Source organism: Hipposideros armiger, unplaced genomic scaffold (genome assembly GCF_001890085.2).
Source record: "Hipposideros armiger isolate ML-2016 unplaced genomic scaffold, ASM189008v1 scaffold_976, whole genome shotgun sequence".
In the NCBI taxonomy this organism is placed as follows: domain Eukaryota; kingdom Metazoa; phylum Chordata; class Mammalia; order Chiroptera; family Hipposideridae; genus Hipposideros; species Hipposideros armiger.
Window position 1 is genome coordinate 146,596 of NW_017732326.1, and position 17,892 is coordinate 164,487.

Consider the following 17,892-nt stretch of genomic DNA (forward strand, 5'->3'; position numbering starts at 1 on the left):
CTAGTGTATTTTTTGTCACTTCAAAGCACCTATGGACAGTCCTTTGCTTTTCCATACAAGAGTAAGCTTAGGAATGCTTTGCTTCATTCTAGGTCAGGCTGCCTGCAGATGTAGACCCTTTCCTGTGCTGCCTTATTGCCAGTTACGTTGAATATAGTATATGACAAGAGTTTATTAATACTGTATGTAGTCAACATCCATGCGAGTGTATACAATGGCCCCCATGCAGAAAAAGGTTGAAAAGAAAGATGGTAAGAAGAAGATGATTACGGTGGAAGTTAAGAAGGAAATCATCGAGAAGTATGAACGAGGTATGCAAGTGGCCAAAATTGCAAGATTTTATAAGAAGTCTATGTTGACCATTTGCATGATATTAAAGAAGAAAGAAGAAATAAGGGCTCAAAAGGAGTCACGAGAATATCAAAGCAACAGCCACGTGTTTTGGAAGATGTAGAAAAGTTGCTTCTGGTTTGGATAAACAAGAAGCAACTAGCAGGTGATACTGTGACCGAGAGCTTTATCTGTGAGAAGACAAAGGCCTTGTACACCGACCTTGTAAGTAAACTGCTAGGTAAATCAACAGAAAATGAAGAAGACTTGAAGGCAAGCAGGGGATGGTTTGTAACTTTAAGAGGAGAAGTGGCATCCATAGTGTTGTGAGGCACAGAGAGACTGCGAGTTCGGGTGCTAAGGCAGCTGAGGTGTTCACTACCTAGTTCCAGAAGCTCATGGTTTCTAAGTGTTACCTGCTGGAGCAAGTTTTTAACTGCGATGAGACGGGGCTTTTTTGGAAAAAGATGCCAAAGAGGACCTACATTACAGAAGAAGAGAATGCAACGCCCAGTCACAAGCCCATGAAAGACCGTCTCACCCTCTTGTTTTGTGCTAATGTAAGTGGCGATTTCAAAGTCAGGCTCCTGCTCGTGTATCATTCTGAGAATCCACGAGCCTTCAAGAATTGCAAAGTGCAGAAGAGTCAGTTAAACGTTATGCGGAGGTCCAACAGCAAGGCTTGGGTCACTCGTATCTTGTTTTTGAGTGGATCAACGAGGTCTTTGGTCCTGCAGTGAAGAAATACCTTTTAGAAAAGAATCTGCCACTCAAAGCCTTGCTGGTTATGGATAATGCTCCTGCTCATCCTCCAGGCTTTGAGGACGACTTACTGGAGGAATTCAAGTTCATTAAGGTCAAGTTCCTTCCTCCCAACACCACTCCAATCCTCCAGCCCATGGACCAGCAGGTCATTTTGAACTTTAGAAAACTTTATACCGGGCTGGCCGAGTGGCACGTTGTTTAGGAGTTGGCTTGGGATGCCAGCTCTGAGCAGCAGGGCCCCGGTTCAGATCCCACATATGAGGAGAAGTGACGCTGTGCCCTCTACAGCTAAGATGGTGAACAACAGTTCAACCTGGAGCTGGGCTGCCGTGAGTCGCCGGCGACAGTGTAGGCTGCAGTGGGGCTGGCTGGCAGCGGGCGTGAGCTTTTGTGAGCCATCGTGAGCAGCTGTCCAATGGCTGGCGAATGACTGTCTCACATGGGAAGAACGCAATGATAATACCAACATGGGCCAGTGAAGCAACGTCCTCCACAACTAGACTGAAGAACAAAACGACAGCAACTTGTCTGTTCCCCTTCCCCAATTCCCCAATGCTGTTCCCCTCCCCCAATCACCCCATAAAATCTTAAAAAAAAATTTTTTTTTTAAAAGCTTTATACCAAAGCACTATTTCAGCGATGCTTCAAGGTGACCAAAGGAACAAACCTTACCCTCCCAGAGTTTTGGAAAAATTATTTCCACATCGTGAACTGCCTCAAGATCATCGATAAAGCCTTGGGATGGGGTCACCACAAGAACCCTCAATTCTGCTTGGAGAAAACTGTGGCCTGATTGCATTCTTAGACATGACTTAGAGGGACTTGCTCATAAACAGAGCCTCCAGTTGTCGATAAAATTGTGTCCTTGGGGAAGACCATGGGACTGGAGGTGAATGAGGATGACATTCAAGAGCTGGTGGAGGAGGGTCGGCCGAGTGGCTCAGTTGGTTAAGAGCTCACTCAAGAGTGTGAGCTCTGAGCAACAGCGGTTCGATTCCCAGCCCGAGCTGAGCAGCTGCTGAGCTGCCAAAAGGTGGCAGGATGGCTCAACTGAAAAAATAAAAGAGCTGGTGGAATGTTGTTGCCGTAAGCTTCATCCTCGGCCACCTCCCCAGACCAACCTCTGACCTAATGAGGTCATGAGGAAGTGTCTCGGAATGCTGAGACCCAACGAAATAATGTCGGTTGTCTCCCTTATTTTTATGGCCGCAGCACAGCTGCACCATCCTGGGGTTGTGTGTGTAGGAGTATGAAGGCACAGCAGGTGTTGGAGTACAGTGGGGCTGGTTGATGGAAAATTGCCATAAGGCACTTATCACAAGGACTTTAGAAATAACAAGCTTCACTTCTTTGAAGTTTCCAAATAAAAGCCACGCGTTGGCCCGATTCAGGGCTCAGTTCAAGAGAGAGACTGCAGCCCCCTGGCCTCACTTTAACTCTATAATTGACTCTTGTGTTTCTTTAACCCTGCGCCGCCCCCTCACTCCCCATCACCCTTGCTGCGCGGGACGCGGCAGTGGAGGAACATGGCCAGGAGCTGACCACCAGTGAACTGATGGATCTGCAACGTGAGCAACAGCAAGAGGTTATAGAGGAGATCTCATCTGCAGAGGAGGAGGAGAAAAAGGCGGAGGAATCCCTCACTTCAAATTAGATTAGGGAAATGTGTAAAATGTGGGAAACAATGCAAAATTTTGTAGAAAAGCACCACCCGAATAAGACTGTAGCAGTGTGAGCAATGAATCTGTTTAATGACAATGCAATGTCACGTTTCCACAAAATTTTCAAAAGGAGGCAAAAGCTAGTGTCATTGGATAGGTTCCTTGTTACAGCTGCAAAAAGAAAGATTCCATTGAGCCAGTAGATAGCAGTGGTTCTGTTAGTGATAGAGAAAGTCATCCTACACAATAACCCTCCTCTCTCTTGTCTCCCTCACACCAACCATGAAGGTTTTCAAAGGTAAGTGCAGGTTAATTTGTTTATTTTTCTTTATATTTTGTACTTTCTTTATGACTTTGTGTTATATTACAGTATTGTAATCATTTGTATATGAATATTTTTGGGTTGTGGAATGAATCTTCTGAGTTTCCATTATTTCTTATGGGGAAATTCACCTTGATATTCAGGTACTTGGGATTACAGGCTATTATGCTCATAATCCAAGGTTTTATTGTATTTCCATTTTTGCATAGCATGTGTTATTTTTGTTATTCTTTAGCTTCTAGACTCACAGTCAGAGACAGTCTTCATCATCCTGATGCTTCTAGAAGAGTGTCTTATGCCTAATTGCTACTCAGTAATTCTTTATTATGTTGTTGATAATGCTCAGAGATATAAGACACAAGGTACAAGAAAGCTCTTGTTAATTTTTATTTCAATTCCATGGCAGTCATTGGAAAACTGAGAGCGCATGCACTGCTGATGGCCAGTGGTATTTATGTACTTCTGATGCTGACCCTGACTCCACCCTATGTATAATTGATACATAAAGGTGCTGTGTAACGTTATTGATATGTTAACATTTTGTGCTCGGAGGATTATGGGAAGATAGTGGTAGTGGCAGCACCCTTTGTCAGTCTGTCGGAGTTCTCATGTAAAAACGTAACAACTGGACCACACAGCTAAAAACACATAGACCACATTTAAAACAAACCCGAGTGACAAGGCAGCCCAAGTGGATGGGAAAACCCTCCAACAGCCACAGGCATGCCATGGTGTCAGCATCTGTGTGAGAAAAAGCTCGGGAGCAACGGGGTGTCTGGCGGACTTGAGACTAGGAGAAGGTCACAACAGCCAGCCAGCATGCCCTGGAAAAGGCCATTCCTGGGTCACTCTGAAAAGAGCGGGTACAAGGAACGGCTGCAGGGGGCTGAGGGGTTTGGGCAGCCAAGGAACCCCTGTGAATTCATAGTCGAATAGCAGGTGCATCCTGCCAGGGCCTAAAAACAAGGATAAAAATACCGAGGTCATAGCCCATACTAAGGCTTAAGGAAAAGTGAATGTGGAGCAGAACAGCATCCTTGGCGATGAAAGCACACCAAAAAGAAACACCCACAAAATAGATCACAACTGTAATTTACTATTCAGACGTTTTTAAGAAGTCATGTAAGGCATGAAAGAACAAAAATCAGAATTTAATAATCTCAAGTGAGGTGCTAGAACTCAGGAAATATTATAAATAAAAGATCACTTTAGAAATGAAGATTAAACTGGAAGGAAACAAGAGAAAGTAGACACAAAGATAATGCTGCAAGATAAATAGAAGAGGAAAATGTTTTAAATCACAAAGAAATAAGGGGGAAAAAAGATTTACAATAAAGTGATAAATACTAAAGACAGGCTAACATGATTCAGCCTACAAATAAAGAGTCCCTCGAAACAAAACAAGTGAATGGAATAAATATCAAAAACAGTATTTCAAAAAAAATGTCCTGATACTACAAAGAAACAAAACTTGAATCTATAAATTAAAATAGCACAGCGTGTATCTGAAAATAATGGCCCATGGTGCACACCATCAAGATATATTTGAGTCAAATTACTGGACTTGAGAGACGAAAAGTCTTTTGGGCATCTAGACCCGCGCTGCCCAGTGAGGTAGCTGTGACATGCTCGGAACGGGGCAAGTGAGACTGAGACGTGCTGCAGCTACGTCCAAAGACAGTGTATGCAAATCAAAAGTAAATTATCTCAGTGATAACTTTCTATGTTGTTATGTGTTGAAACGATAATATTTTGGATATGTCACATTAAATAAAATATATTTCTAAAATTACACCTCTGTGGTAAAATTACACTCTTTAATGTGGCTACTAGAAAATGTAAAATTGTGTATGCAGGTTTTGTTTTGGGATTGCATTAATATTCTGCTGGGCAGCGCCGATGAAGAACCCCAGCTTCCTCCTGGATCAGGGCTGTGCTCACAGCCGTCCTCCTTGTGGGTCCAAGGACCACCCCCAGGTAGATTTCTCATGTGAATAGCCCTTTTGAAATTTCTTTCTCTCTCCATCTGCGTAGACTCTCCTGGTCTTTTTCTTTGAATGATTTCTTCTCGCGTGTCTAGGAATGCTTTGTCCTCTGGAATGAACCAGAACACAGCAGTCTCCTTGTCTGTGTTGGGCAAGGAAGGCTGTGCTGCAGCGGGAACGGGCACCTTAGCTCACGTCTGTCGTCACCTGAGTGAACACCACACAGTCCCTGCGGGGCCCAGAGCCATCACCTCCCTTTCGGATCTGCTTGATCTGAAGCATAGCTACTGTCTTTTTGTGGCTCTCTCTAGAAACTCTGAATTTGTCCTCTTTCCCTTTTCTCCAGCTTTTGCTTTCTATTTTGTTTTAGTGCTTTCCAACAGAATTTGTGTTTATTTTCTTTGTGATTTATCTTTTCCAGATAATCGGTTTAAAGGTGAGCTTCTGTGGTATTAGTCCTGTAAACCACCTATATTCAAATTGTTGTTTTTCATTTAGGAAAAATATTCATTAAAAAATTATTAAAGTCATTGTTACGTTGGAAAAACAGAATTTCAGGGTAAATAAATAAACGAAAACTTTCATTGGTCCATTGAAAATTTGAAATAGAAAGTCAATAATTACACGAAGGTATTTTACAGAGTCAGTTCATAAACTTTTACATAATTTAAGTATGTTCTTCAGAGGAATAAATATTACCATTCAACAGTTCTTTCTCTCATCTATTCAGTGGAAAGAATAGACACCACTGTCTCCAACCAGCCCTTCTTAGATTCAGCACTAATATAAAGAATAAACTGAATCATGATAGACCTAGAAATAAAGTACCATCATTTATTTTGAAACCTCTTTTCTCTTTTTAATACAGAATAGCTGTAGACATTTTCCTAAACCAGGAACTCACGTTAGGAAGTGAGCTCTTTGTTACATGATATCATTACTGGTGGGTGTTAATGGATGTGAGTTGCTAAGTGGTAGAATATCCAATGCTAAGATAAACAGCCATTATTTTTGATCCCTTAAGTTTTGAATCATACTGGGTATGACTATAATTGCAGTTTTGTTTTCCATAAGATTTCTATTGATAATGGTTTTTTTTTAATAAAATGAAAAGAATTATTTAATTTCACCTTTATCTGAATGTTGATAACTGTGCTTCTGGGAATTGTGACAATGCTATTTTTATGTACCATATCTTCATAAGTAACATTTTTTGTTTATAATTTAGTCACTTCATGTAGTCTGTGCCTAAATTATTACTTATTCTCAATTAGTAAAGTCTGGTAAGATTTAGTACTTAACAAATAAGCATTTATTACAGTATCTATCTGGAATTGAGAAATGAAATAGATATGCGCTTCCATACATCTTTTTTTTTTAAGAAAACATTAGGTTTTCTATCGTGTTCTTAGAGAACAGGAAATTTTCTGTCTTATTAAAGCAAGCTATTGAGGACTAAGAAATCGGGATCTAGAGGAAGAAAGTTTGGATTATTTGGATTATTTTCTGGCGTCCCTGCTGTATCTTTTAGCACAGTCATAAGAACCCGGTCTTGGCCTTGGTGTGTATTTGGTTACCTGTAGGAGAGACACGGTCTGATACTTCCAGTCATTGAGTCCAGCAGCCCACTGGCACCCCACATGGGGAGAATACCTAGTTCACCCCCGCCTAGGTGACAGTTCCTCTCAGGTGGCTGTGGCCAACAAGCACATCACAGCCTCTCTGTCTTTCCCATGGAACAGTCTCTGACATCTCTGATCATTTGTTCTTCACCCAGGTTGCTGGTAAGGGAACTATGTGTAGCATTTCAGCGATGGAGTGATTTAGTAAAACAACTCAAGTTTCTCTCTACCAGACAGAGTTCAGCAATCTCAGGAGTGGTGGCAACCACAACCCCTTGTTTACAATGTCCTTATGTCTTCTAGAGCGAGAAATTATCACCTCTTTGATCACTGGGTTGTGTGGCCACATACTTACTGTTCAACAGCATCTGCACATTCCAGCCCCCTCCCCCCATCCTCCCCACCCCTCCCCCGCCCCCACAAACCACAGCACTGGGAGCTTCTCCTGAACCTTCAGTGTCTGGTTACTCTGGGTGTGCTCACTCCCAGCATGTGGTTGTGGTGGAGGTGGCTCTACGTAAGTGCTTCCTGTGAACAGTTATCCCGGTACCACTTCCCACAGCTGTGTTGAAGTGCTGGGATGAGAGTATTCAGGTCAGACCCACAGCTGGGACCAGAGCACTTGCCTTTGCGTTTCCATTCTGTGGTTATGTCCAGGTTACTGTGGCCACCTATGAGATCTAATGAAGGACAGAACATAAGAAATAGTATCCTTTTTAACGTTTATGTTACTATTGAGCAATTTTTTTGATTATCCTCTATTTCATTTTGGTATAAAAATGAAATTGTGAAAATAGTTGTATAAGGTGCAGGCATTAAGGACAGGCATAGACAAGTGACAGCAAGTGATCTGCAGGGAACATGGAGAGGAAGAAGAAAAACTCAGTAGCCCCTCATTTCATCTGTTATAGATTTTATCTGTTATGATTACTTTATAGATAGGAAAAGTTACACCCACAGAAATTAAAATGACTTGTCCAAGTTCAGTTTAGTTGAAGTTATGACCCAGATTTGCAGACTATATTCAGTGTTGTTTCCAATATGCTGCACTGACTTACCCTGGTTTAGAAAAAGGGTGATTTCATCATAGAAGTGAACTAAACCTGAAGCTCCTGCCACAGAACTGTGGAGAAAAGCTGAGTCAAGAAACTTGTAGAAAATGTGGTGGGTCCAAATGAGTTTACGCCCAAATGAATCTGTAAGTGCAGTGTATGATTCCTGGAAGACTACTGTACCAGTTAGCTTTATGTAACAAGTCACCCCAAAACATAGTGGCTTAAAATGATAGTCATTTATTATAAATATAGCAGCTAATCATTAGAGTCATAGCTTTGCAAATATTGGTACTTGTACCACTGAGCTTTCTATAAAATCTCTGAGGTCCACTATAATTAAATCCATATACCTCTTTAAAGTGATGCAATAGTTCTTCTAAAATTTAGACTGTCTTTAAAAAAGAAAGAGGAATTTATTTCCTGTGACCTTCCTGTCACTTAGGAAAGAATAGTGTTTCATTATAATGCAATCTGTACTTACATACCTTTTCCCCCCTTTTAAGTCTTTAAATAAATTGTTTATTAAATGTTAAAAAGGGATAATTACAGTCTTGTAATTATAAATAGTATTCCTTATGAATAACCTTTATAGCACTGCAGTGCCCTAATTGTGGAACACTTAAACTCGGGCATTTTTAAAAAATTATTGTTCTTAATAATAGTTTACATTGGGTTTTGTGGATTTCAGGGTGTGTCCATGGTATTTAACTGTGTCATTTGTAACCTCGCTGGGTGCAGTGTCACACTTGACTGTTTGTGCTGCTGTTATTGTCAGGTTTGCTTTTTGTTTGTGATAGACGTTTTCAGGTGTAAGCTCCCAGAAATCCTGTTCTGGTGCTGACTGCTGTCAAGATGTATTTATCTGTACCCCCTTTGTTGGGTTTCTAAAACGAGTCTATCCGGAATTCAGACTTGATGTGTCTTGCTTTGTGTGCTATTTTTGCGCCTGGTAATGGTGACTCTCTTACCTCTTTTGTTTGCAGTGTCCCAGTTTGAGGCTGAATTCTACATCAGTGGACTCGCACCTCTCTGTGATCAGCTTGTTGTGCTTTCCTACGTAAAGGAGGTTTCAGAAAAAACGGTAAATTATTGCACTCCAAATTCAAAAAGAAATGCGGGTTCATTTTTAGCATTACACCCAGATCAGGTTACCCATGAAAGGGCTCGGCTGTAGTTTGAGCAGAACTTCCTGACCTACAGAATAAGGTCGGCAGAAATTACCCCGTAGATCTAACATATGTACCTTTCAGAAGCTCCACTCATCGCCTGCCTTTGTTCCTTTTGCTGAGCAAGGGGAGGGCGGGTCGTGTCATTTTTCCTTCCATCTCTCTTGGTATTTTAGTCAAGGAATGAAGGATTCCTCTTGCTGAAAGTCGAAGAAACTAAGCTGACACCGTGCATTAGCAGGAATGACAGCAGTGAAGTTGATCTGTTGCAACAACAGGGGTCCCTGTGGTCAGAGAGAATTACGGAAAGGGCAGTTCCTTATTTTCTGTGGTCCAGACATACTTGTTTACTTCCCAGTGGCCCAGAGATTCTGAGTAGCTTGATTCTTGCTTTGAAATAGATTGTTGCTAAGTCTCAGTTACCAGTGCAAATGATGGTATGAAATGTCTGGCTAAATAGGAGGCCGCAGAGAAGCTAAATTTTTTCCATGGTTGACTTTGGAATGGAGCCTGTCTATGTGGCCCAGTGGAGGGGCATGCACGCTCAGCCTGCCTCTGAAGCCTAGCTCGGCCCCATTCCCAGCCTGCCTTTATTGTCAGAGTCCAGGAGTCCAGCCAGGAAGGGGTAGGGGACTTCAAGGCATAAACAAGGAGAGCGTATTGGAAAGGATTTTGTTTTGATGCTCTGTATAAAAGAAATTGCAATTGATTGTCTAGCCCTTTACAGCAAGTAGGCTTTCCTTGTCTGCATCCTCTCTTTTTTATTTTTTATTTTCAAATGCCAGGGAATAAAATGGGGAGAAAAACCCTGGGAGCCCCGGTTTCGAAATGGTAGCTGCTCTCAAGCATTTCTCCAAGCTAGCACGTGCCTCAGGAAACCATCACTATAGTAACCCGAAGCTCGGTGCCCATGTTGCTAGGCAATGCGATGCTGTAGACTTAAGTGAACACTCAAACCTGCTCAGATCAATAGGGCTGGCGTTGAGCTCTGTTGCAGGACATCAGTTTATTATTATTAATATTATTATTATTATTATTATTATTATTATTATTATTATTATTATTTTGAAAATAAAAGCAGCGGTCCAGAGGTAGTAAATACAGTACTTTTGGATGAGGAATGTGGGGAGGATTGAGAGTGTGATTGAAAGACATAGAAAAGAAGTAGTAAAATGAAAAAGGTAAGGCCTAATAAACAATTGACCAAAAAACAAGAAGAAAGGAAACCTTCATTAATAAAAGGAAGTATTGAAAAGGAGTAAAAATCAAGAAAGGCGAACCTCATAGAGCAAATTAGAAAATGGAATAAAAAATGTGTGTGTCAGTATATATAGCTATGCATTTCATAAAACCACAAAGTACACCTTAAATCCTTAAACAAAGAGTAAACTGATAAATTAAAACAAAAGGAATAAAGAAGCAACCTTGGGACCAACCACTCCCCTCCCTTTTTTCCCCCCATTGAAAAGATAAACAAACATTAAACAAAATTCGTTTTTATGTTGCTCATAATAGTATCCCCCAACATATTTTTCCTATTATACCTTTTACACGTGTGTGTGTTTCTACACAATTGCAGTCCTAGTTACAAGCTAGTCTGTATGGCCATGTTTTTCAGAGCATCATTATTCCATTCTCTCCATATGGCTGTGTAGTCTGCCGCCATTATCGCTTATATTGCTGTGTAATATTTCTCCTGATTGATATACCCTAATTTATAAGCTGTTCCCCTAATGTTTGGGTTTTTGTTTTTCCACTCATTAATAAAACACGTGTGTGTTAAGAATTGTGCCAAGCATTGGGGATCAGAGATCAACAAGACCAAATTTCCTGCTCCTGGATAAGCAGGCTTGTTTGGCCAGTGAACAAAAGTTATAAAACAATGAGCTGAATCACATTGCTAGTTTTTTTCTTTTACGTATAAAGGAGCTATTTATATGGTCTAGCGAGACAGTTTTCTTTTAATATTATTTGGTTCAAATATTTTTTTCTATTTTACCATTTTTTGTCTTTGTTATAGCTGTTAATTTTTTTAAATATTCAAATCTTTCCAGTTTTTCTTTCATTTATTTTTTTGTTTCAAAATTTAGATATTCCTTATTTCTCCAGATCTGATAAATTATGCTCTGTATTCACTGTTTTTGTTGTTGTTGTTTTGTTTTGTTTCTCTACTAGTTGATCTTTTATAGTTGCTATTTTATTTTTGGAATGTTTTAAATGTATGAGGTGCAAAGCTAATGTAATTGTTTCTCAGTTAACCTAACAAAGTTGATCAAAGAAACCTTTGAGGCTTATTGTTTACTTGAGAGTTGGGGGTAGTTTGGGACTAATTTCATTCTGTTTCATCTGCGTTCTTTGCACCAGTGTCACACTGCTTCAGGTTTGGTTGCTTTGGAAAACTGTTGTATGTTTTTTATGCCTGTGTGTTGAATGCCCAAAGAGCCTGAACTTCAAAGTAAAACAAGCTTGATTTCAAATTGAAGGTTCATCATAAATTTTTCTATAAATCCCAGACTCACCATTTACTTATGTAACTTTGACCTTTTGTGTAAAAAGTATAAACTTTTTGATCCTCAGTTCCTTCACCTGTAAAATTAGAAACAATAGCAATTACTAAGGGGTAATTTAAGAACTCCATGAGACTAATCTGTGTATAATCACATTAGGTTAGTGGAGCTGTCAGAGGCCCTCAATAAATCATCTTTTACCCTTACATTTTGATCTGTCAGTAGAACTACACTGTCCAAAACTGTAGTAGTAACTTAAACTGCATGTTTAAATTTAATTGAAAACTACATTTAATTAAAACTGAATAGAATTTGAAGCTCAGTTGTTCAGTCGTCATATCACATTTTAGATATTCAGTAGGCACCTGTGTCTCGTGTCTGTCACATTGGGCCGTCAGATCGAGAACATTTCTGTCGTCCCAGCAGGTTCTGCTTTGGAAATAACTCTCGATCTCTGGCCTGTTAGCATTACCAGTAGGTTTACCAGTAGTGGCAGTGGTTTAAATAATGGAGCGGTTTGTAATACGATTTTTACTTTTTGTCACATTTGTGAGAAAGAGACGTACCAAAGTCGTCTGAGACTGTGGTACCATCCCCTTGGAGTCGAATGGGCTGCAGTGGGGGAGTGCTGACGTGACACAGTAGTGCCTCCTGTTTATCTCATGCAGAAAGTCAGAAAATAAAGCATAGTTATGAGGCTGTCTGCAGCAGGTGGTTAGAAGGGCTTCATCTGCCCAAATGATAAAACCAAGGCATGTAATTATGGCTAACTATAATTAATTTGTATCATTTCTAGAAATGTAATTAAAATGAGCCTTTCCCCTCTCTTTTTCCCCTAGGAAAGAGAATACTGTGCCAGGCCCAGACTGGATATTATCCAGCCGCTTTCTGAGACTTGTGAAGAGATCTCTTCTGATGCTCTGACAGTGAGAGGCTTTCAGGAAAATGAATGTAGAGATTATCACCTAGGTAAGACTGAGGACCTGGCTCATGTTCTTACATTTATACTTGCCCCTTTCCACTTGAGTAGCAAACCAGGAATGTAAATCGAGGTGAGGAAGGGATCTTAGCGATCCTCCCTGTGGGCAGGCCTCCGATGTTGAACGTGAGGGCATCGAAGCCGGGAGGTATTATAGCACTTGCCTGAGTTCCCACAGCAGAAGGGAGGGGAAGAGACAGAGCCAGAACCAAGGTGAGTAGGCTCTGTGCTCTGTTTCCTTGTACTTGGTCTGTTGCCCCAACTGTTTAATGTGACACCTAACTTACATTGAAGTCAAGCAGCATGGCTGTGCATCACTCCCAACTTTATGTCCCTAGATGCTGTGCTCTGGGCGGGCAGAGAAGTTACCTGTCTGTGTGTGACCAAATGTTCAGAACCTGGAAGAGTGCCTAGCACACACTAGGCACTCGCAGAATATCTGTTGAGTGGGTGAATGAATATGTTTAGTCACTGCTCAGAAATGAAGGGCAAACCATTGCTGTCTAGTCATCTGTGTTCAGGTGTCATCACATCCTTGAAAAATACATTGATGAAAATAAAATAGCTCAAGCTTTTTAGAAACTCTTTTCTGCTTTAAAACAATTGACATTTTTTGAGAATATTTTCAGTTCTCATTTTGGCCAAAAGAAATGAAGAAATATTCTATACATGTTCGAGCTTTCTCACGTGAAGCCCCTAATCATCTGAGAAATGTGAGAGTATACTCTGGACGTGGCAAAAAGCAAATGTGGTTCACAACTGAAAGCGTCCAATCTGGGTATTTTGCTCAGAGCAAACTCTGCTACACACTGAGATACCCCTCAGAACAGGTTTTATAATTGAATTCTGCAGGAAACTCGCACAATTGGCATTGTGCACAACATGCTGAAATGATAGATTATGTCCCGAGGGCTTGGGGCATCTGTCATTTATGCTTTAGATGGCCTTGACCTTGATAAGGAGGAAACATTTATTGCGGACTGTGGGGTGTAATTGTTCTGTAAAAATAGAACAGTGTTGTAAATGGCCATAAATAAAGTTTATATACAGTACATGAATCCTAATATGCAGCAGACATGGAGAATTCTGAACACTATCTTTCAGCTGAGATCAGAATGTTAATGTATTAAACACAGAATTTTATACCCACCTTAGTTTTAAAAAGTTTTTTAGTATTTCCTCTCTTTTTATCCTCCCTTCCTTTCTCATTCCCTTTCTTTTTTTCTTCCAAATAACTTTACACTTAAATATATTTTAAAGCGCTGATATAATTTCTATCACTCTCTAACCTGTGTCCCAGCCCTCCCTTCAAGCAGAGCCAAACACATTTGCTCCAAGGGTAGGCGAGTTTCTGTTCACTCTTAATAAGTTGGGAAGCCTAGCCGAGTCCCCAGAAACCACTGCCAGGGTGGCTACTGTTGAGTCACCTGAGATGTTCCTCTCTTCTCTCACCTACAGAGTACTCGGAAGGGGATTCACTCTTTTACATCGTGAGTCCAAGAGATGTCGTAGTAGCCAAGGAACGGGACCAAGATGACCATATCGACTGGCTTCTTGAAAAGAAGAAATATGAAGTAGTTTCGATTTTACTTTCTTGAAAGTGTTGACATGTCTGTAGCATAGAGAGGATAAAATGTTTTTGTAATCCTTTATGTAGGTGAATTAGAATGCCCTAAGATACATTGGAAGCTAATAACTCCCCAATATTCTTTTAGAAATTGGGGGGTTGGAGGGGTGGGAAGACCACACAGGTTAACTGGCTTTACTGTTCAGTGGAGGAGTTGGTGATGGAGGGAGGGAGTGGGTTAGATCCAGCCTGTTGAAGTATTTATATTGTGCTTTTCCAAGGAAAATTAAATATGGCTTGTATTTCAGAATTGTCCAATTGAATATTTTTGTGAAATCATTCATTTGGTACTTATTTCATATGTAAAAGCTATCAATTAACACTCACTTAGGATGGTTGGAACTACCCAGTCAAATAAAGTGATGTTGTCTACTTCATCGAGTCTTGGTTCAGACTAAGTTTAGTAGATAATGTCTCATCATGATTTTTTTTTTTTAAAGGAAACATTTTTAACTTTAATAGCCAGAAAGGCTTTATCATGTTGGTTTAGTTAGAAAAACTCTCTGGATGGGCTGATATATACTAATCAGCTGAACACAAACAAACAAGAAATAGTCCATTTATTGTTGTGTTTAGTTTGTAACCACCTGGAAGGATTTGGGGGGAAAAATTTTTAATTTATAAACTATTTAGAGTCTAGGTATTGATACCAAGTTCGTACCCCAGTTATTGCCAGATGTCTTTAGATACAGTAGTTTCTTAAAGAAACAATTCTGTTTTAAACTTTTGTGTTCAAGTAATAATTGTACATTTTTCCAAATAAAAATCAAATCGGAGATTTTCAAAATCTTATGTGTAGGTATTTGTAAATGTATGCATATACTTTACTTTTTATGTTTCAGAAAAGAAAAGTGCCCCTTTATCAGTACACATCATACAGATTTGGAATGACAGATGAACTTTTGGTGTTTGAGCTTGGGAGATTTTGTTGTAGTTTGATTTGTGTATGAAATGTAATTTAATATCCTAATGTGGAAATGAGTTCAAATGGAAATAAGAGAAGTCTTCATTTTGGTTGACTGCTTTTGTTTGAGTTTGAATGCAGTGAGGCTCATTCAACCATAACATTAGAAATTCCTGTGCTTGAAGCAAAAGCCACGGGAAAATGGGGCTTTATTTATGTAGTCCAGAACTTTAAAACATAATAAATGTAGTATTTATAACCTTGATATCTTTCTTTCCCACTCTCTCCCATTTTCTCTCCCTTCTTCTCTTCTCCTTTTATCATGTCTATGTAAATATAGGAAGCTTTGATGGCAGCTGAAATTAGCCAAAAGAACATTAAAAGACATAAGATTCTGGTAAGTGTGTAATTTTATTATTTGAAACATAACTTTAACTTTCAGTATTTTATAATGAGATTGAAAGTAATTTGAAAAGAACATATTTTTCCTACCTTTTAAGAATTTATTTCAAACTAATTCTCCAACCTATAAGGTCAAAGTATTTCATTTTATTGAGTCAGGTTCTGCTTGTAAACAAGAGACTTGGACACCTGCTAGGAGGTAGTTTTAGGTAATTTGGAAACTGGATTTGTGAAATACACTTTAAATACAAAGCTTTCCAGTTATGTGTAGGAAGGTTCTTTAAATCATAGGTAAAATCACATTATCACAAAATTTATCAAGAGTGGTTTCATAAAAGTGGATTGCTTCAGTGTTTCCATAATAACAGACTCAATTGATTTTATTATGGAAACTAATCTAGGAAATCAAATACATTTTTATTACATTTGGACTCTGGAAAAATGTAGTGTCTGAAAGCCCATTTCTGTACTAACTGTGACAGTGAATGTGCAGGTGGAAAGCAGGAAAGAAATCTTATCCTCTGAGTGGGAAGGATCCTTAGAGACCACCTAGCCCAGGACCCTTGTTTACAGATGAAAACTAGAAACTTAGACTTTTATGGCAATTTGGGTTTCAGCACAAATTCCTTCTGCCTACACGTTCCCCGACGTAGACATCTATGTAAAACTCCACTAATAGCCTGATTCCCAAGAGTGTCCAAGCAAAATAATTCAGGAACTAACTGGAGGAGAAAGAACTAGAGCATCTTTTTTTTTCTTCATTCAAAATTGTGGAGAATAAGTAAGGATTATCTAGAAATGGAGCAGATGTCATGCCAGCCAATAGAATAGTCTGTGTGATGGTGTAGAGAGGTGAAACTGCTTGGCCTGCTTGGTTTTGTGGGGTTTTTGAGGAATTTATACAAAGGCAAGAGTTCAATCCTAAAAGGCCGTGTGTAATTAGGAGCTTGGCTCTACCTCGGAACCTCTAGGAGAGAGTTTAAGCTTTCAGTGCCACGTCAGGTTTGCCTGTTAGGAAGATTCTCTGATGGAGATGGGGGTCAGAGGGAGGCCAGCTGAGATGGGTATCAGCGAGGTATGATTCCCTTCTTGGTATGGAAATGGAAGCGATGAGACTTGCAGAGCCAGCAGGAATGGAGCAGTGAAAATAGATAGAAGACATGGTCAGCTGGGCTCTTCGAAGCTTGTTGACAGACTCTGTGTGCACAGGAGAGTGAGAGTAAGAAATCTTCGGGCTTGGGCCTCTGGTAGATGGTGTGCCGTTTACTGAGAGAGAGACAGAGAGACTGAGGCTGTGCTAGGAGGGGTAGTCGGGGAGTGAATTCTGGTTTTGACACATTGAGTTTTAGCCATCTGTGGGACTTCCTAGTGAAGATCAGGAAAGAGATCTGGATTGAAAGATAGATTCAGGAGAGTCATCAGAAAACAAGTATCAGTGGAATTGTGTGTGTTTGGGTCAGACCACTCAGGGCGAGTGTGTAGCATCAGAGAACCGAGGACCATCAATGGAACCATTGGAAACACCGACATTCAAGGGATGCCACAAAAACAGATTTGGAACAGCCAGAGTAAGGCCGTGTCGTGGGAGTTGAGAGGAGAGAATTTCAGGGGAAAAAGAGTTAAATGCTTAAATGGTTCATTCAGGTTAGCAGGTCAAAAGAAAGACAAGCTCAGCTAGACAGTTTGTACATTGGGTTTGGTAATATGTAAGTGACTAGTGAATTTTCTGTATACGTAATATTCTCAACATGTTCTAGGGACTGAAAAGTGATAGGATATTATGAAGTAGAATTCATAATACGGTAGTTGTAAAGTGGAAAAGCGTAAAGACGTGGCTGGGGACTATGACATCATGGGATGGTTGGTGGTGATGGTGGGTATTTTATGTAAGAGAGACACTTAACATGCTTACGCTAAGGGAAAAGAGAAAAATTGGGGTTGAAGTCAAAAGTGTACAGAGAAAGAGACTGAGTGACAGAATAAACTCCACGTGGGGAGGGGGCTTGGCGTAAGGAGAAAGGTTGGAGAAACTGGCTCTGCAAAGGAGACATTCTCGTCTCTGAACCTGAACAGAAAGACTCCCCATTGATATTGTGATATGTGGTCTGTTTTCAGAGAAATAAATTTAGGCACTCTTTCTTCACTCTGTAGTTCCTATAGATTTGAAATACGATTTCCTACATAGTGGTCAGTAAGTGAAACTATAACACTAAGAACTATGGGTATTTCCCTTAACTCTTAGAATGGGCGTGTCCTATACATTGAGTGTGAGTAGACTTTTTTCTCTTGGCACAGTGTAGTTTCATAACCAGATAGGCAAAGAGAGAATGAGCTGCTGCCGTGTCTGCCATCCACAAAAACTTTTTTGTACATAAAGTAGAACTTGAAATCCAAGTTTTGTTATATATGCTGAGTTTAAGCTCATGAAAATGCTTTGAGGTGAAAACATTTCATAAGAGGAGGTGTGGGGAAGTCAAGCAAGAGCTTTCATGTCCCTGCTGACAGACCACCCCAGACCCTTTCAGAGCTGAGGTAGAATAAGTGAATGAACATGAACACTCTGAACA

The 17,892-nt window shown here is 40.1% G+C and overlaps 1 protein-coding gene across 1 annotated transcript in view; it reads left to right on the top strand.

Moving 5' to 3' along the window:
- The window catches only part of LOC109375590 (vacuolar protein sorting-associated protein 41 homolog), a 109,875-nt gene that overhangs the window by 36,058 nt on the left and 55,925 nt on the right, over positions 1-17,892 (top strand). The window contains exons 5-8 of the mRNA XM_019631029.1: positions 8,724-8,821; positions 12,253-12,382; positions 13,851-13,966; positions 15,264-15,320. Of these exons, the coding sequence (XP_019486574.1) occupies positions 8,724-8,821; positions 12,253-12,382; positions 13,851-13,966; positions 15,264-15,320 (401 nt within the window). The remainder of the gene's footprint in view (positions 1-8,723; positions 8,822-12,252; positions 12,383-13,850; positions 13,967-15,263; positions 15,321-17,892) is intronic.